Source organism: Xyrauchen texanus, chromosome 28 (assembly GCF_025860055.1).
Source record: "Xyrauchen texanus isolate HMW12.3.18 chromosome 28, RBS_HiC_50CHRs, whole genome shotgun sequence".
Lineage (NCBI taxonomy): Eukaryota > Metazoa > Chordata > Actinopteri > Cypriniformes > Catostomidae > Xyrauchen > Xyrauchen texanus.
In genome coordinates, this window is record NC_068303.1 from 30,290,991 (window position 1) to 30,312,821 (window position 21,831).

The window sequence follows — 21,831 nt, forward strand, 5'->3', positions numbered from 1 at the left end:
ATTCCATGAAACTTTTAAGTTGTGGTATATTTAATAATTTTACAAACTGTTCATCCTAATATTTCTCACTTACTGAATCTGAGAATTCAGACATACTACTCCATATTTCATAATGCTTTTGCCTGGCTATATAGTAGTGATCATTTGATATTAGGATGCAGCGAGTGTATGAATGTGAGATCCAACTGTTGCAAGACCGTTTACTGGTTATTTGAAGGGGGTGTAACCTGTAGTGGGCGTGCCTTGTAGTAGTGTTGCTAAACGCTCTCAAAGATTCTCACAAATCCTGATAAAATACACAAGTAAATCGCTTTGAAGTTTTATTGGCAACATTTGGTTATTTACAGCATTGGTTCATGTACATAGCAGTATTTCCATAAATATTGTCAGATGCTTGAGCTTAATGGATAGTTCCTTGTGTTTTAAAGACCTAAATAAATCAAAATTGAAGTTTCGTGGCTTTTAGTCCATGTCTGTTAGCTGTGAGGCCATCTATATGCTAATGTACTCTTAAAAGTTGACAAAATAAACTTTCAGTAGATATTTTCAGTAGCACAATTTCTCTTTTGGGAAATGGACCAAAAATATCTTGTTCACAGAGGCGTATGCTAATTTTTGTTCAATAAAATGCTCTCTAGAATGATCATGTCCCTCCCCCTAATACCGCATGCAACTTGTGCAGATTACTGTATCAATAGGAAATACATAAACACAGGAAAGCCAAACAAATCTTGTTTTTTTGTTTCTCACAGACTGGGTGTATCTCGGGAAAATATCTCTCGGATGGTGAGCTCCCGCTCACACAGCGGTTGTCCTCTGTGTCTGATGTATCTTGCTTTACGTGCTTCAGCCAAGGCTTGAGGAAAGTTTGGCAACGTGTGAACTGCTCTTAAATGTCCATCAGGAGCTAACATCTCAGAGGGGAAAGAAACAGGAGAGGAGAGACTCCTATTCCCATTTATCTCATTTTCTCTTTCATTATCTCTCTCTCGTTCCCTTAGTACTTTCCACTCCTTTTTTTTTTCTCTGTCCTTCATTATCTCCCTTACCTCTGCATGTCCCTCCCTCTCTCTGTCTCTCTGCATCTCCTGTTCACCATCCCTCTCTCTCCCGTTGCACTCCTCTCTCTCTGCATTTGCGGTTGTAGTGGTTAGAGAGGTGACAGGCTGTCGCTTAATGTTCGGGAGGGAGAGTGTCTCTGTAGAGTGTTCTGCTCTGTTCTCCCCACTGCTGATAAACTCCTGAACACGAGCTTGCAGAGAAGATTCTGACTGGGGTTTCATGGACCTGGAGAGAGTGTGAAAGTCTTTATTCAGCACCAATCACAGCAGAGCCTCTTGATTAATGTGACCATTATGATGACATTAGCTATTTTCAAAGATGTAACCAAATATTCAAGATTGGGGGACCAAAAGTAAAAGGTTAAGGATATCAAAGAAAACACATATCGATGACCACTATTGTATTCTAAATATTGGGGTTCTATGGTGGTTACGACCATGGCTTTATTCCAAATTCTATTTGGGTTGATAACTTTTCACCCTGCGAATACGGGATGGCGTCCGACCGAGTGGGTCCTCCTTGAGCATATTGCCGCTGCTAAAGCCATCAGTCGATGTTATTTCATTTTCACTTTTCATAATTCTTGGTAAATATAGGAATTCCTGGTGAAGAACTACTCTACCCATGATCCTCAATGGAAATGATCCACCAATCAGAGGATCATGTCCAAACAAGTGCTGCAGAGACCACCTATTTTTCCATTGTTTTTAATTTGCAATGCTTTATGGGAATGCAATCCATGCCCTTAGGGAAGACGGTAAGTACACAGTGTTGTACCTTTGTCTTTTTGTCAGATTTTCAAATACATATATTTTTTTGCTTCAAATCAATGTTTGTAATGTTGTGATTCCCTTTGGAGCTGGTTGGTTTGGTTCATTGCTTAGAAATATTATATGAAGGATTTTATAAAATGCCTATGGAAGAAATGAATGGGAAAATACTTCTGGAACCCAGGCAGCTGAAAAAAATGGGTGGGCACTGTTTCGCTCTATAGGTGCCTTACATGGAACATTGTACTGATAATACAGGAAAGTTGGTCACCTTACTACCTAGACAACATTTTAAGGTGCACACCCAATGTGAAGGCTTTTCCAAAAGGTAGGCAGCAAAATGTTGTATTACGTTGTGAATTGTTGCTCCGGGTGAATTGTACCTGTAATAAGTGCACTGTAAATCGCTTTGGATTAAAGCGTCTGCCAAATGGATAAATGTAAATGTAAATGTGTTTCATTTAAAATGTTCAATAAATAACAGTTCAATCAAAGTTCAATCTAATTCAATCCAAGCATTTGTGTGTTATGTATTGCTATGTTGTTGGAGGATGGTATTGTTACCTTAGAAACATGCTAATGCACAACTCTTTTGAAATCAATTACGTGTTGCATCTCTTATACACTTGTTGCACTATTTTGTGTGGACCACATGCTTGAGGAATTTGCTGCCTATGTAGAGTGGTTCAAATCAGAAAATCGTGAGGTTCCAATTAAGTTAGTCTTAGCTAGGCCATGTCCACACTAGGTTTGGCCACTTTCCGCCATGCAAAATTGGGACACTTCAACAGTATGAGCACTTCAATACAGGATGTCCGAAGGTCCCCCTCGAGCGACTCGCTGTTCACTATGCCACTTCAGAACTTTGCTGCTTCAATATAAGATGCCTATGATATGGGCTGTTTGGCCGTCCATCTGAGCATTTAGTCATGGGATGTCTTCATTTTGGCCAAAATATAATTGTCCCATCTAATACAGGATAGTTGGCAAACCTAGTCCATACCACATTTTTCATTTGAAAACTCAATTTCCATTTCCTAACATCATTGTTTTTTCAAAGAATGTGGTAATAAAGAGCTTTTTCGAAAGGCCCCATTTTTGGTGGAGGGAAACGCAGTCGATAAACATAGCAAAAAATCTATGCATTTTCCAAAGTTCTGAAAACGTATTAGTGTGGTTGTGGCCATAGAAGGTAGCTGCCTAGATAGGCAGTGAACATCAAGGCAGCTCACTAGGTTTTAGAAGAGATCTTCTTATGCAGCATTTCCAATAATGAGTCCTCGCTTGACCTCAGGACATTTCTAGACAATGTGTCAAGATAGATCCTCTTTCACCATTACTGTCATCCATTTAGTCACTTTTCTTTTATTGAGCGACTTTCTTTTATGAGTCCATCTAGACAAGTCCTGAGATTGCCTTTTACATAATGATGTATAGCTATCAAACAAATCATTACATTGCTAATATGTCAGTGTAACATATTAGTTCCAAGAACTAGACTTCATTAGAACTGAAGATATACAACACTGTTAGTCTCTTAAGAGAGTATCACTGCCACGCCATTAGGTCAAAGGTTCAGACAGGCACATTGGCTTTGTGGCACTCTTATGATCATGCAACAGTTCACCGGCCATATCCAACAAGCCCTGATTGGAGCTGGCCATGGCTGGTCGAGACAGCGCTGAGGTAGAGTAAATCTTACACCCCTCCTCACCTCTTCAACCCACCACACTGGACAGAAGTTACAAGCACCCGGACAGAGACTGTAAATTTGATTGAAGTTTGCAAAGGGTTGGCGTGTTGTAAAAGAAAGTGAGTTCAGAATAAGGGTGTAAAGTCAATGGTTGAACAAGGTCTTGCCATATTGCACTGTAAATGCTATATCTCCAATTAAAAACATTTGTTGACTTAAGCTTAATTTTTGCCATTCTTACTTGTTTTAGTCAAGGAACCTTTACCGTGACTGTAGAAATCCAAGTAAAAGCAATCCTTTATAAATCTGTTTAAAACTGTTAAATTGTTTTATCTCTACATAAATAGAGTTTTACGAAATAGCTAAAAAGTATTAGAGAGCATTAAGAGTGTTTACTGACTGATAAAACATCCAGTCATATTTTCCCTCACATACCATTTGCTATTAAATGATTCTTTTATTTGATCATTTTGAGATAATTTAATTTAAATAACTAAGTTAAAACAAAACTTTAATAACAGATATGAGTATAGTCAACTTGGAACTAGTTAACTGCACTTGTTAAGTTCACTCTTCGAAAAGACCACATTTGTTGAACTTGATGACACAAGTACATCTAGCATGGAGAAAGACATGCCATTTCTAGTCAATATTACTTGAGAAAAAGGAAGTATGTCTCTATGGGATCAAAATCCTGTCAAAAGTATTGAGGTCACGGATCCAAAAATAATAAGCGTGAATCAAAATAGTAACTATGAATTAAAAATTAATAAGTGCAAAATAAATAAAAACACAGATCAAAATAATTAGTACAGATCAAAAAATAACAAGCATGAATAAAAAATCTGAAAATTTAAAATCTGCTGCTGCTGCAAAAAAAAAAAACATCAGAAAAATTGCTTTCTGACAATTTTGCTCATATTTTCATTTTTTTGTATGCTTACGCTGTATTTTTCTTTGCTTTTGTTCCTAATTTCTGCGCTTAGTTTTCCAAAACTTATGAGTAGAGTTAATCAGGGTGGTGTTTTACATCCCTATTGGTCCACTAGTTCTTGATCGATAGCTTCTCCTCTAGCCAATCATTCGAAGAGGGGAGGTGATGTCACTCCAATCCAACTCTGACGGCTGTTTCTCGATATTATATTATTTGTGGTTGATAGATTCCCTGCTTGTGTCTGTTTTGAGGATTTTCTGCCAGCTCTAGGAAACAATGTGTTGTCCGAGTTGTCCATTATCATGGTCCGTTATGTATCAAGCCGAATTTAGTTAGCAGAGTCATTAGTTTAGCCATTATTTAAGACTTCCTTGTTTGTAGGTTATTGGCTGCAAATATAAAAAAAACAAGGTTGGGTTGGTTTGGATGTTTGCATGTTTTTACTAGCTGTACCAATGTAGTCACGAGTTCAGATCCCAACTCGATCCGCTTTTCCATGTTGTTGAATGTACTGTTATGTACTGATCCTATGTTGCCATCGTTGGCACGGCTACATGTAGTTTATTTTTCCATGATACTGCAGCGATATAATGCCTTTAATGCATTAAAGTTGGCTTGACGTTGGACATTTTTTATTCAAAAAATAGATGCAAATTCAAGCATACGTATCCAAAACATTTACAAACATTTACATAACAACTTCAATAACATTTGAAGCAAATGACAGTTATACAACCAACTCCAAAGTGTTGTAGGTGTCAGCAATAATGCACACCTTTTAGATTTTTTATATTATAAAAAAAAAGTCCAGTTATATGTAAGCATTTCCATTTTTGTTTTTTGCAGCATATTATAAATGTTTATATATTTTTGATTCATGCTTATGTTTTTTGATCTGCGCTAATTATTTTAATCTGTACTTTTTATTTATTTTTTATCCACACTTATTATTTTTTGATTCACGCTTATTTTTGGATCCATGGCCGCAATACTTTTGACGGGATTTTGATCCCATATGTCTCAAAAGGTTTACTTTTAATATGAGTTCCTTAAAGTTTTTGTCTTTAGAAAGCCAAAAAATAGAAATGTAAGAATTAATAACTCTGTATGATCAGATAAAAACTTGCGCAAAATAAGTATGTCTACTTAGATTTATTGAAGCGAACAGTATGCATGCTATTTAAGTAAGGACAACCAATTTGATTTTACATTGTGTAGATGTAAATGTAATGGCATGGGAGAGAAAGATGATTGGAGGGAGGACGACGATAGAGAGGAAGATGACGGGAGATGAGAGGAAATAGCAGTGAGGAACTGTCAGGAGGAAAGGCGTATGAGGAAAGGAACTGAAATGAAACGTAAATATGAGAGATGGAGTGTCTCTGTAGTGAGTGAGCAAGGAGGGAACGAAACTGTGGAAATAAAGTGCAGCAGGCGTTGGTTGGTTACCCACAGGCAGTCTGCCTAAAAAACATAAAATAAAGAACCATCAGCCTCCCTTTAGGAGAAGGCTACAATGCATGTCACAGGAAGAACAGACAGTGCTCTAGTGCAGTGTTTCCCCCAGTGTTTCAAATACCCCTTCATTGACAACAAAACCACAGTGTGTTCCTTTTGACCTATTATACTGAATATCATTTAGCATTATACTTAATATTGAATAATTAATAAAAAGTGTCATCTACACAAGTTGACCAAACTTGAACTAGTTAATCCCAATTAATGGCATGTTTCACTAAGAAAAGCCCCCAAATTAAGGTTCAAAGACCTGAATTTCATAATGTAAGACAAAAGCATTAAATATAATAATTCGCACCTGATGCCGAAAATGTAAAATAATGTACGACTTGGTTCGTACAAAAAGGTACAACTTTTATTCCCACAGAGACCAAATTTAACAAACAGAATTTCAAATCGATACAATACAGGTATCACATTTAACCAGCCTCATATCCAGCTCTTTATTTAAGTTTAGGGTTTGGATAAGGGGTTAGACTTTATGGTTAGGTTTATGTTTGGATTAAGGGTTACATGGATAAAAAATCATAATAACATTGTTCACTGGTTAATTAAATTTTTCTCTATGGAAGTAAAAGTCGTACATTTTTGTATGAGCCAACTCACCATCTTGTACTATTTTTATATATGACTTCTCATGAGACTTGGTTCCATTAGACCTACAAAAGGGGCTTTTGAAGTCAATGCACAAACAGTGCATATTTCTGCGCAATTGACCCTTTGCTAAGCCCCTCCTTAAATGTATTTCTGACCAATCCTATCTTAGCATCTTGCAGCGTGATGCATTTACCCTTGTTTCCATTGGTCATGGTATAAGTAATGGGGGTGTTGTACTTGCATGTTTTTATTATTGGTGGGGGTGTGTGGGGGGTGTAATGTGTGTTTGAGCGGTTTTTAGCGGAATTTTAAAGAAATTTACGAAAAATGTATTGTTGATGTGTCACTTGTAATAGTGATACGATGAGCCAAGAAGGGATACACACTGTGTACTCTTTCTTTTAAATTAAATATTTAAATAAATCTTGAGAAAAGCATTTTATGGATTAAACTGTGTGAGCCCTCATTCCCAAGTGAACATGTATAACATCAGCAAGGACACTGACATTTGCTAATAACTCGTCTTAGTAAAGGCGATAGTAAAAATAGAAATGTAATCACCAGCAAATTAATCTTTTCTTTTTCAAAGTGGCTGTGATAATTGTTTGCCTCAGATCTGATTCACAGTCTCCACAGTTTTCAATCAAATTACTGTGTAATTTAACAATTTCTTATAAAGGGGCCTGGGTTGAGCTAGCAAGTATTGACGCTGACTCACACCCCTGGAGACCCCAGTTTGAATCCAGGGTGTTCTGAGTCACTCCAGCCAGGTCTCCTAAGCAACCAAATTGGCCCGGTTGCTAGGGAGGGTAGAGTCACATGGGGTAACCTCCTCGTGGTCATGATTAGAGGTTCTCGCTCTCAATGGGGTGTGTGGTTAGATATGCATGGAACATGGAGTTGGAATTCTCCGCCATGTCATTCACAACTAGTCACGTGATAAAATGCGCAGATTGACTGTCTCAGAAGCGGAGGCAACTGAGACTTGTCCCGGATTGAAGTGAGTAACTGTGCCACCATGAAGACCTACTGAGTAGTGGGAATTGTGCATTCCAAATTGAGAGAAAATGAGATGAAATAAAAAAATAAACATTTATTTTACGAAGAACTGCAGATAAATATGCTCTAGTGCACTTTGAGAGAGAGAAGAGAGAGAGAGAGAGAGAGAGAGAGAGTATGGGAAAAATCATCCCTTATTTCCATCTCCCTTTCTTTCTTGTCATTTAGCAGATGCTTGTCATTCAAAGCAACCTTCAGTTAACTAATTGAAGGGACAGTTTCACTGGAGCAACCTGAGGACTGTCTCTCTCAAGGGCACTTGAAAGCAGCTCATATTAACAGCTCATATCTTTAACTGTTAGTCTACCTTGTCCTTCCTCCTCTCTTTGGTTCACCGACTCTAGATAAAATCTTACTGTCCCCTACTCCCTCTCTCTACATAATTTACATTCATTCATTAATCTCTTTAAATGTGTTGATCAAAGCTGACAGCAGACAGTGGAACAAAACCGTATTAATAGATGAACATATCATTGTAGGGGGCTGAAACAAAATAAATATATTACTAAGTCTAAGTATGTGTTTGTGGATGGATGTATATGTGTATATGTGTGTGATTATCCCATTATCAGATTCACTGGTGCAGTTAACTGAGGAAATCCCCCAATCACAGATGCCAATCAATGCGCACAGAGTGTAATCAGAAAGCCACACACACACAATCTGATACTGCTTTCAAGTCAAGTCAAGTCAAGTCAAGTGGTTTTTATTGTCGTTTCAACCATATACAGTTAGTACAGTACACAGCAAAACGAGACAACGTTCCTCCAGGACCATGGTGCTACATAAAAACAACAAAGGACCAACACAGGACCACATGAGACTACACAACGAAATAAAATACCTATATAAAAAAACCTACATATATCTATATAAAGTGCACGTGCAAATATGTGCAAAAAGTACAGGACAGTACAACAAATTTCTGACAATGAACAGGACAATAGACAGTGCAGCGCCGACCAGTACTCAGTAGTGCAAAAAGATGACAGTTTCTAAAAATGTAAACATAACATACTATGAGATAGTGTTCTATGCACATAGCAATTATTGAGGTCGCAGACAGTTATAAAGTGACAGTAATTAAAGTGCAACTCAGGACACGTGTGTGTCAAACCAGTCTCTGAGTACTGAGACGTCTGATGGCTTGGGGGAAGAAGCTGTTACGCAGTCTGGCCGTGAGGGCCCGAATGCTTCGGTACCTCTTGCCAGACGGGAGGAGGGTAAAGAGTTTGTGTGAGGGGTGTGTGGGGTCGTCCACAATGCTGGTTGCTTTGCGGATACAGTGTTTTTTGTAAATGTCTTTGATGGAGGGAAGAGAGACCCCAATGATCTTCTCAGCTGTCCTCACTATCCTCTGCAGGGCTTTGCGGTCCTAAACGGTGCAAGTCCCAAACCAGGCAGTGATGCAGCTGCTCAGGATGCTCTCAATAGTCCCTCTATAGAATGTAGTGAGGATGGGGGTTGGGAGATGTGCTTTCCTCAGCCTTCGAAGAAAGTAGAGACGCTGCTGGGCTTTCTTGGTGATAGAGCTGGTGTTGAGGGACCAGGTGAGGTTCTCCGCCAAGTGAACACCAAGGAATTTGGTGCTTTTGACGATCTCCACAGAGGAGCCGTCGATGTTCAGCGGAGTGTGTTCACCTTGTGCTATCCTAAAGTCAACAACCATCTCTTTTGTTTTGTCGACCTTCATTCTCAAGGTCCCACTGATACCCACCGTATTTACATGCATTCAGCACAGATGTGCACACATTAATTTTTGAATGCAAAGTGCTTCTAAAAACAGTATCAAACATAGATGGGCGGGTGGCATCTAACTTCCTTTTTAAGATCATAACCTGGAAGGAGAGATCCTAACAGTCATGGATTCGTTTTCTATATTCGGTTTGAAGTTGTGCTGTGTCAAGGGTGGAGTGGGTTTAAAATTCTCTCATTCCTTGTTGAAATCCATGGCAACCCATGAGTATATACATGCCACAGCTGAAGCTGGGAAGTAGCCTACAGTAGGGGAAGACAGAGCTGAATAGTCATGTTATATAATGAGGCACTAAAGAGATTAATTTAATGTTAGCACGTCAGACTTCCTTTGAACTCCCTCAGAATTATCAGGGGCCTCAGAAGAATGTAGAGCTGTTTATCTAGCTATAGGATTTATATCGAGGCATTGAAATGTTTTTTGGATTTTAATACCCATACACAAAGTCATGTTGATGGTACAATGGTTCAGTGATGGTATCAAATAGTAATACTATGGTCCTTTGGTATGTATGACCATATTTGTACACTGTGGTATTTACATGCTACTCCAAGGTACTTCAAAGAATTCCATCAGTATTGCCAATGGTATTACCACCATGTTGTGTCCAAAATAGCAAATGCTATTAACATAATCCCATCTCCACAAAACATGGTAATACCATTGTAATCTTTTTGTGAGGGTAGTGACTTATTATTATCCAATTTCTACCAGTTTTTTTTTACCATTATTCCAGTACATCCCTAAATGCATGTGCCAATTTGTTTATGTCTTTATTTCTTCTTAAAGGAATAGTTCACTCAATAATGAAAACTGAGCCATTGGTGGTTCAGTGGTAGAATTCTCACCGGCCATGTGGGAGATTTGGGTCCTATTCCTGGCCAATGCAAGTAAATATTACATGTATATGTTCTATAGCTCAATTATATGTTCCTCTAGCTCAGCTTATAGACCATGGTGCCAGCAATACCAAGATCATGGGTTCAATTCCCAGGGAACACAAATGGTAATTTAATTATACCTTGAATGCACTGTAAGTCACTTTGGATAAAAGCATCTGTGTCAATGTAATTGTCTGTGGAACTCAAAAAAAGATGTTTAGCAGAATGCTGCTACTTTGAGTACAATTGTGAATCAGGATGGAGACTGCCGAGGTCCAAAAATGGTGGGAAAAAAAAAACTACTTTAAACTGAAAATCACTGAAAATCTTAGGGTGCTTTCACACTTGGTTCAGTTGCTTTGACTGAACCCAAGTTCGGTATATTGAGATATATTTGGAGACAAGCAGGTATGAAAAATGCATTATACCACAATAATTGCAATCAGGAGCCTGCAAAGATGGGAAATATATGTCATCAATAGCAGTTAACTTCCGCAATGAACCATACCCCAAAGCCCAGACATGAACCATACCCCAGACCACCTTTTCAATGGAATCTGGTGCAGTTCTCGAGTGCGCACCCGAGTTCGGAAAACAGTACTCACGTCATCCAAACGAACCGAACTTTGACATCATTTGAACCCGGGTGCACAACAAAAGGGCAAGTGTGAGTGCACACTTAATGTCCTCTTATTACCTTTTTGCTCAAAAGTAGTGTAACACATTACATTTTAAATGATTTCAATCAGATTACAGTTACTGACTTTTAATTAAAAAAATTATGAGACGTCAATCCGTGCATCTTATCACATGGCTTGTTGAGCGTGTTACCGCGGAGATGTAGTGCGTGTGGAGGCTCATGTTATTCTCCGCTGCATCCATGCACAACTCACCAAGTGCCCCACTGAGAGCGAGAACCACATTATAGCGACCATGAGAAGGTTACCCCATGCGACTCTACCCTCCCTGGCAACCAGGCCAATTTGGTTGCTTAGGAAGCCTGGCTGGAAATGTATTTTTTTTAATCCTTTTTAGTACAAATTCTTGAGTTACAAATATCTTTCTAAAATAATATTATATATGTGGAATACAATTAACAAAAAATTACAAAATATTTTTTTTTATAATGGTTTAAGTACCAGAAGTGTAAAAGGTCATTAGAAGAAGGGTATGAGGTATGTAAGAGTGTCATTTTTATTTTTTGCTCTTTATGATTTTTCATATCTATATAATTTTACTGTCACAGGATAGTGTCATTCTCATTCTTTGTTTATTAAATGAGAAATTAGTTCTATATTCATACAAATAAATTCTATATTGATTTTCTGTGCAACGATGTTGGATTATCAATGTCCCATATGTGTGTACACATTCATTTTACACATGTTATTTCTTACTCAAGGTGGCGCTGATGTTTCAGTGGTTGATTTTTATTTACGTTTGACATTGCTAGCTGATGTAGAAACAACGTTGAAGTAACTATAGCAAGTTTAACACATGAACAGTATGATATAAATATTGTCATTTGTTATCACATTTACTACTGAAATGTTTTAACTTCTGCATCTATTAAGACTCAAAATATTAATGTGTAAGTTATGTGTAGCTCAATATGTGTTTGACAGCCGTTTGCGTCTCATGAAATTTCAGTGTGAAAGTAATGAATCCTGTTCAAGATTTGTCCTAATTTGTTGCATTATCTCTTTGATATATGAAAAAAAATAATTTATTCTACTATTTTCTAATTGTCTTGAAAATATTTGGATGATTTCACACTATCTGGGCATTTTGTAAATCAATTTGTGAAAGATATCTATAAGTGCCGGGTCTCTGAGTGTTTGGTGAATTTCCCATGCATTTAAGCATTTAAACATGAGTTATGTTATAATGTTTACGTCCGTTTGGTGCGCCCCCAATGAGTCATTCTATGGGTGAAACTCGTGGTGCTGAGTGTTTGACTTGCATATATAGAAATTATTTTGAATTCGTAAAGTGAAAACAACAAAAACGTTTGTGAAAAGTGTTTTAAAAAGTACCTTAAAAGTAAAGTAATTAGTAATGTGATTACTTTTTTATGTAGTAATCAGTAAACTAATCTTTTTACAATCTTAGAATAATTAGTTGATTAATCTGTAGTCGATTCATTTTTTAAAGTAACTTACCCAACACTGCTCATTGGTGCTGCCACACATTCAATCTTGTCACGTTGCAATCAGTTACAACACATGCAAAAAATCAATGGCATTTATCATCAATGGCTACATTTACACGCAACCTAATTATCCTTTAATAATCCAACTGATAGCTAAATCGGACTGATAAACCTTCATGCAAACACCTCAGTCGATCCGAATTAGCTCGATCCGAATGCATTTTCCATCTGATTGAAAATAATCTATTAAATAGAAAATATTAGCCATGTAAACCTTTAAATCTGATTATCAAGTAGATTTAAAAAGACCATGTGCACATGGGCAGTGCCGTGAACAGTGCTTTTATAAATTTCAAATTGATTGGAAATGAAACGATACTTGCCGCAGGAACCTAATTTATACAAAGATATGACAACACACATTGTGAAGGGTATAGGGCAGGGGCGGACTGGCCATAGGGAGAACCGGGACTTTTCCCAGCGGGGCGGCCACGAAACCCACCCCCACTCATCCAACAACTTATGGGCAACCCCCCAGCTCAGATCCAGAGCCGATTTCTCTTCCCAGTCTGCCCCTGGTATCAGAGGCTTGCACTGTACATTCTGCACGGCTCATATGTTCTTTCATGACATCTCATAAAAAAGGAAACTCGTGTCATTCCAAAATTCCACTCTAAATCTGTAAACAACTTTCTCCTGTAATCTTTATTTTGTACTCTCAGCAGAGATGCTTGATTATTAGAGGAGGAATGGGCATGAGGCTAATATAGTAAAGTCAGACAGAATGGTGGGACAAAGTAAAAATGGCATTACCGACTTTGGTGCAATGGTCATCTCGGCTTTCACCGGCTTTCTCTAATTCTTCACAATACGATGACTGATGCTCACGTTAATGAATATTTGTATCGGCTCGCAAAATTGAATGTACATATAAACAATATTGCAATCGAATTGAATTTATTCGGATTGACGAAAATGAGTGTAAACATACTCATTGAAATCAAACCTGACTCGTCTTCACACGGCATATTTAAAACTGCACTATGTAAGATTTTTTTGGTTAAAAATGAACAAATTGCCATTATTGATTAAGTACATAAACAATTAGTGTTAAAAACAATGTCCTTACCTTACCCCGATTCACTACAGTAAGCCTTTAAAAATTATTTGTATTTTGTATTTGTTGGATTTGGCACAAAATCGCTGGTTTATGACGTAATCCTTGCGTCATTTCGTCATGTCCGTAAACACAGGAAAGCAGAATCGGCTGTCTCGTGTTCCTCCAGCTGGTGAAACTACGTTCAGTTCAGTCAGTAACACTCAGACAGTTCAGGACTGCATCACAGCAGTCTGGATGGATGTTTATCTAATGCTATAATGCTTGGAAATGTTGTCTGGTAGGACATTTGAAGCTAATATTGCTTGTCATGCTTGTATGAAACAAACATATCTTGTGTGTTAACCGATCGCGTTGTATCTACGTTGTTGGGTGAAGTTACTGTGACATGTTTAATATGTATTAACTTCTGAAACGGACTTCTTGTTACTATTATATTGCATATTTAAGCATATTATTTTCATGTTTAATATAGTACGTTTTATCCTTATTGAATCCTTGTGTTGTTTTAGTTTACAGTGTTATAGACACTATTGTAGTATTATGGTTCACTTGCATTATCAACTAAGGCTGTACAATGTAATATAAAAAATAATAAAGTCTTCCACTGAACTGGTATCAGCATTATCACCATTTCACCACTTAAAGTGTAATACAATACAAACATGAATAGTAGATAAAACCCTTGAAAAATCATATTAAAATATACTGACAGTGACTGAAGGGACTGAGACCCTTTTCTCTATGTAAAAGCGCTTGAAATGTAGTGTCAGAAAAGTGAAATAAGTGTCAAAATTTCAAATTATCAAAAAGATATGTAAATAGGAGTTTCATCAAAGCAAGTAATACTTTCAATGTATAACAATATCGACATCTCCAGTCATAATCACACAGGCAATGTATGGTCAAATCATGAGAAGGGCGACTCTGCCAATTGCTTGCAATTTTAAGCTTCAGTCAAATATGTCGCTAGAGAGCATTTTGTCAAGCTTTCATACAGGTTTGAATCAGCAGTACTTTAATGTATGAGTGAGCTAAACAATGAGATGGATGATTGAAAAGTGTTGCAATAGAACTCTTAACTTACTTGTGACTATCTGTCTCCCTCCCAGCCAGCGGGATGACTGGTAAAAGGGTCTTCTTGTGGAACACAGCAGGGTGACGAACATCATGGATGGAGGTTCTTAGCCCCAGACTCTGGAGTCCTTTTCTCCAAGGATTACCTGATATGGAACAGATACAGTTTAATCCAATAAATACTCAAACTTTTGAAAGAGAGATATAATTGATCACACACCTGTTTTGATGGAGATGAGATCTCTGTTTAGTCTTCGCTGTTCTCTGGTCAGTGTGTTGAGGTGGTAATGTTTAGCCTGGTCAAGTCTCTGCAGACCCTCTGCGAGTCTGGCCTCTGACCTCTTCTCTTCTCTTCTCTGAGCCTCACCGGGCCATGGTGACCAGTCATCACGATGCATGCCTGATGATACACAACGGTATATGTGTAGTTCCCCTGAAATATTTTTGGAAAGATGACATTTCCTGCCGTTTGACATGCTATACTCAATGTAAAAATATTTTAAACAGGATTTTGCTCATTCTTTTATAACTATTTTGCATGCAGCTTTTATGACCTCATATTAATTTAGAGACTTCATGGCACTGGCATTCTCGAAAGTATTTTAATTGAATAAAAAACTGTGATTGATGACCTCAAAGCTACCAGACAGGGACTAAAAGCCACAAAACCTTTTGTTTCATTTATATATTATATATTCATTTGCCACATTACAAGACCAATTAAAGTGAACTAGTCAGAGCAAAAAGGTGACTACAAATGGTGAAAAACTTAAAAGACATGGTGACCAATCACATGACCTGAGATATATATTCCTTATACAATTATATTAAATCTTGATGTTGATAAATAATAAATAAATCAAATCCTTGGACACATTTTCAACTACCGTACTACCCATACTGTATACACACACACACACACACACACACACGTTGTGTTTCCATGTTTTATGGGGACTTGATGTATGATTTATAAGCAAACCGACAAAATGTCCCCACAAGGTCAAATATTTCAGGTTTTACTATCCTTATGGGGACATCCAAAAGATAAACCAAGTGTGCACTTAGTATTTGTAACAGCAGCTCTGGGGATAACACATACAGTATACAGCTACATACTAATTCATTTGCACACATACTCAGTATAGTATATTCTCCCCATGGGCCCTCTGGGATATCAAGCTTAACAATGTTATTCATTCCATTGCTATGCACAACCAAATTCAGCCCATCCATCCTACTTACCAACAGAATATAATTATTCAAATGATCTCATTCATTCAAATCCCGATTTGCTTTTCAACAACTGGGTCGACTGAGGAGATTCCTAACGCTTAATATTCAGTAACACTGTACTATCAATATCTGCCAAAAACAATGAGATCTAAAGCTTGACAATCCCACAGTTAATTATAGTGACAGCTGATCTGTTTAAAGGGACCCATTGATCTTCAAGATCATTGCAAAGGACATAGACTCACTCACTGCCTATAAAAAGCAACATTTACATTCATTTAGCAGATGCTTTTTCCAAAGCAACTAATAAAGCGTATTAGTTACACATTCAAGGTATAAATGTACATGTTCTCTTGGAATTGAACTCATTACCTTGCTGTTTCTAGCACCGTGCTCTACCATTTGAGCTAAATTTAAACATGTTCTACAATTTGAGCTGAAATAGTGCATTTTCAAGTAGATGCAACTATTTTTAGCTATATAATGGGTAACACTTGACAATACGAGTGCATTAATCATTAATTCATGCTTAATGCACAGATAATATTGAGTTAATGTATGACTCATGATTAACTAAGCTATTCATTAATGATTGCCACATCAGCAACTAATAAAGAGTCTGTCTGATTAATGGTGGTGGCGTAGTGGCTAAAGCACAGGGCTGTTAATCAGAAGGTTGCAGGTTCTAACCCCACAGGCACCACCATTGTGCCCTTGAGCAAGGCACTTAACTCCAGGTTGTTCCGGGGGGATTGTCCCTGTAATAATTGCACTGTAAGTCGCTTTGGATAAAAGCGTCTGCCAAATGCATAAAAAAAAAAAAATATTAAGTCATATATTAACTGCTCTTAATTAAATGTGTAATCATGGATTAATTATGGTACAATAATATGCATTAATAAATGCTTAATTACTGCATTATTACAATTAAACAATTAAAAAAAGAGAATTACAAATGATCACATATACTGTACGTATTTATATGTGATATTTTGTAGATCTCTTTTTTCATCTCTGCATCCCTCTGTTGTTGTTTTTTTCTTTAGTGAGGCAATGTTTTTGGAAAACAGTGTTAAATAAACAGCTTTTATAAAGTCCAATGATGGTCATTAATGATAAATGAGTTCTCAAGTCTTTTTAGGCAGTACATTGGCTGTATCAGCATTTGTTTTAATGAGTTATTAACTAATGGATGCAAAGATATCATTATGTTATGAGGCGCATGACTATTAACGCATAATTAAGTAATTGTTGTAATTAACACCGTAATTAAGCATGTATTAATGCATATTATTGTACCTGAATTGGGTGGAAGTTCAAATATATGGCTTTGGCTCAATGTGGTAATTAACACATGAATTAACACTATTAGTTCATATAATTAAGCTAATCACTTAAATGCTAGAGGAGAACAGCAAACCTGTTATAGAGTTCTCAGGCCTAGATTGTAATTAGTTTTCATATTATATTACATTACATTACATTACATTACATTACATTATATTATATTATATTTTTATACTGCTTTTTTATTAGTTCTTGTGAGATATTTTCTTGGACATGTCCCTCATTCAAGGACATCCATTGACAGGGCTTCTGAGGAGATTTGAAAATTAATACAATTTTGTCTGCAGTAGAACTGACATGTTTCTCTCATGACTAAAACACTCAATAATCTCATGACAGCTTTTTAAAGACATTTTTACAAGGTCTGAACACATTACACCACATGCCTTTCCATCAAAAATGCCAAAGACTGAGACAGAGATAGAGAGATATATACTACAGCAGGATATGGGATACAAGCTTTGATGAAGTACTTCCACCATAGTCTCATCAGTCAAATGTGAGGAGGCTGCATTCTGCCTGTTTAAGTCATTGTAAATAAGTAATGGGCTTGAATAAAGCAAAATAGCAGCCCCGCCGATAAAACTTTAAATCTCTCTCTTCTGTCAGCACTATTAGCTTGTAATCGATTAAAAATAAACTGTTGTGTCAGGTATTCTTTAATCATTTGCTGTTGGCCTTGGTGATCAGGGTTGGTGATATTAACACCCCTAGATATAATGCAAGTTTCTGCCCTTTAGTCACAGAAAAAGAGAATTTTCAGATCAGTTAAAAGTGAAATGTGTAACAGAGCAACATTGTCTCAAACAATGGCGTGAGTTTGGGGCAGGTCAATGCAAGACAATGCAAGAGTGTTCTGGGAACTATTTAAAACAGTGATTATTTTAGCAGTTCAGTTTGTTGAAGCTACTGGTGCAGAAATTACACACTTAACCTTCAACTATCTCTAAGTTCATTGCTGAAATTTGGTTTTATAATAGCTTTTAGAGCTAACTTTTTATGCTTGTTTTGATGGATAGATGTTAAGCAAATAGTACTATCTGTCTAAACTGAAGCTTTCTTTCATTAGATCTCTAACATATACACTCACCTAAAGGATTATTAGGAACACCATACTAATACTGTGTTTGACCACCTTTTGCCTTCAGAACTGCCTTAATTCTACGTGGCACTGATTCAACAAGGTGCTGAAAGCATTCTTTAGAAATGTTGGCCCATATTGATAGGATAGCATCTTGCAGTTGATGGAGATTTGTGGGATGCACATCCAGGGCACGAAGCTCCCGTTCCACCACATCCCAAAGATGCTCTATTGGGTTGAGATCTGGTGACTGTGGGGGCCATTTTAGTACAGTGAACTCATTGTCATGTTCAAGAAACCAATTTGAAATGATTCGAGCTTTGTGACATGATGCATTATCCTGCTGGAAGTAGCCATCAGAGGATGGGTACATGGTGGCCATAAAGGGATGGACATGGTCAGAAACAATGCTCAGGTAGGCTGTGGCATTTAAACGATGCCCAATTGGCACTAAGGGGCCTAAAGTGTGCCAAGAAAACATCCCCCACACCATTACACCACCACCACCAGCCTGCACAGTGGTAACAAGGCATGATGGATCCATGTTCTCATTCTGTTTACGCCAAATTCTGACTCTACCATCTGAATGTCTCAACAGAAATCGAGACTCATCAGACCAGGCAACATTTTTCCAGTCTTCAACTGTCCAATTTTGGTGAGCTCTTGCAAATTGTAGCCTCTTTTTCCTATTTGTAGTGGAGATGAGTGGTACCCGGTGGGGTCTTCTGCTGTTGTAGCCCATCCGCCTCAAGGTTGTGCGTGTTGTGGCTTCACAAATGCTTTGCTGCATACCTCGGTTGTAACGAGTGGTTATTTCAGGCAAAGTTGCTCTTCTATCAGCTTGAATCAGTCGGCCCATTCTCCTCTGACCTCTAGCATCAACAAGGCATTTTCAGCCCACAGGACTGCCGCATACTGGATGTTTTTCCCTTTTCACACCATTCTTTGTAAACCCTAGAAATGGTTGTGCGTGAAAATCCCAGTAACTGAGCAGATTGTGAAATACTCAGACCGGCCCGTCTGGCACCAACAACCATGCCACGCTCAAAATTGCTTAAATCACCTTTCTTTCCCATTCTGACATTCAGTTTGGAGTTCAGGAGATTGTCTTGACCAGGACCACACCCCTAAATGCATTGAAGCAACTGCCATGTGATTGGATGATTAGATAATTGCATTAATGAGAAATTGAACAGGTGTTCCTAATAATCCTTTAGGTGAGTGTATATAAATATAGCCTATGTCAATCATTCATTTCTCCTAAATTGCTGGCAAACCTATACATCACATTAGAGTCAATGAAAAATGTTCTTTATTTTCATTCTGATCTTGTCAGTTCAGACTTTCGTACAGTATGCTTATGGCAGAGCTCATTGTTCTGTTTTGTTTGGGACTGATTGAAAACCTCACATGTGAGGGCAACATAGTCTTGTATTAACACACACAGATAAAATTAAGCATTTAATCATAAAGAGCCATTTCGCATGAATAATACCAACCGTAAATAATACAGTTATTATGAATGATTTTGAAACAAGCCATTTTATGGATGAGTTTTAAATTCTAGGTTTAGTTAGCAATGCATATTATTCATCAGCTAACATAACACAGTGAAAACAATTAGTTTCAATCATTAATGGATACCATCAAGGACAGGAAAATCATTTTAATATGTCGTAATAAGTGATCATTACAAGCATGCATAATCAAATCATTTACTGGTCAAGTTTGTTGGCACACAGCAGTAACAATGGGAAAAGTTACCTCACCCCCCCACGCACATCAAGAGCTTATTTGTCAGGTTCCAGTTAAAAAGGTTTTATGCGCACAGCTGAGAAAATGCTTTATGCACTCAAACATTGCAGGACAATGGTTGTTGAAGTGCTCTCATAATACATTCATTGTACTACCTTACATCCTATTTACATGTAACATGGTTCAAGTTTAAGCCAAAAAAAAGTACAGTAAAGTACATTCCTAGTTACGAGTTATCATACTATCACTGAATTTCTTCTTTTCTTTTTTTACAATAGTAAATGATAATATATTGGCAGAGGCTATTTGCACTATTTTCACCATTATGGTTTTTAGTGTTCCCTTTGGATGGGAACATATCTTATTTATTTCTAGTTACATTTATCCCAGTTGGTGAAATTGTGTTTAAGAACACGATTTCTTGTGCTGGGATGTATGGAGAAAATAGTCCATTTAGTGGCTGACTTTATGTCTGCTCAAACAAAACAGATGATCATTGTTATTCCATAACACAGCTCTGCTACATTACAGTCATTTATTGGTCCTGTTAACTGTGAAGTCCCAGTATACAGTTGTTTTTAATTGTAATAAATTGTAGAAATACTACTGTAAAATATACTGTGAAAGTCATGCCAGGAATTTACTGTTATCTCACACAATGTTTTTTACAGTGTAGCCTGCATGGATTTCACAGTAAAATTATGAACGCACTATTCTAAACTTTGTGTACCAGTGTCAGAAATGAACTTTTACATTAAGTGCATTATTTACCACCTGGGTTTGATTTTCAGGGGCATATCGTTTTTAACCATTTAAAACATAATCTGTGTCTCATCCGTTCATGTCAAATACTTCAATTTAATCGATACATTTTTAAGAATTTATCACCGCTTACTCTAAGAATTAAGTCAACATTCATTCATATTTTATGCCATAATGTGTTTAGGACTAGAACAATAATAGAACATTAGGAACTAAATCAGATGTAAGAAGAAAAAAAATATATATTTCTTATTTTTTGCCTCAAGCCAGCCCTAAATTTCTGAGCCTGCCATGGACAGTGTAGAATTGTTTTGTCAGTAAACCTAAAAATGTGCTTCATGCTTCAAAACATTAGGCTACACCATGTTTATAAGTTCAGATCAAGTAGAAATACAAGGTAACAACTACATTTACAGTAAACGGTTGGATTTGGAGCTCATAATTGCAAAGTTTCATCAAGAAAATGTAAAAGGAACTTACTGTTAAGTAAGAGTCAGTCCAGTTTGATGTAAATCTTGAGATTCCTCCAACAAAGAAAAAACGTAATATAGAGAAACTCCTCTAATATGAATCAAAGAAACAATTTGTTTGACGATTCAAATCAATTCAACTCTTTTTCTTACCCAAATTAATTATAAGGACCTTAAACCTTAAGACACCGGGAGTGCAATGCAATATGTCAGAACCCACAAGCAGAGTCTTCAAATTCCTTAAAAAGCAAAAATGTGAGAACTCTCACAATATAACAAATCAAGTAACAAATAACATTTGGTTTTAAGCTAAGACTGTGCGTGAGCCCCCAGGGCTGTAATGTCTGAATGTCTTCCCCTTGGTTTGTTATTGTCACCCAGTAGGTTACCATGGGTAACTGGGCTTTTGACAAAATAATGTGACTAGTGACACTGATGAGCTCTCCTAGCTACAGGCATGCATTCATATTGGGAGCTTGTTGGGAAAAGACACTGATTTGGATAAAGTGGAAGATGGAAGTTTAAAGAAAATTTAATTTTAAATTAAATTAGTAGCCAGTTTAG

General features: G+C 37.1%; 1 protein-coding gene across 2 annotated transcripts; it reads right to left on the bottom strand.

Annotated features, from left to right (window-relative positions):
• Positions 1 to 359: 359 nt before the first annotated feature.
• Positions 360 to 21,594, bottom strand: LOC127622479 (uncharacterized). 2 transcript variants are annotated; one of them, XM_052096581.1, is made up of 4 exons: positions 21,278 to 21,594; positions 14,837 to 15,016; positions 14,627 to 14,762; positions 360 to 1,287 (listed from the first exon to the last, which is right to left on the bottom strand). In XM_052096581.1, exons 2-4 carry the CDS (start codon positions 15,012 to 15,014, stop codon positions 747 to 749), a joined length of 855 nt encoding a protein of 284 aa, XP_051952541.1. In that variant the 5' UTR covers positions 15,015 to 15,016; positions 21,278 to 21,594; the 3' UTR covers positions 360 to 746. The 2 variants fall into 2 exon arrangements, with proteins under 2 accessions (XP_051952541.1, XP_051952540.1); XM_052096580.1 differs by having other exon boundaries at positions 14,837 to 15,049.
• Positions 21,595 to 21,831: the final 237 nt, after the last annotated feature.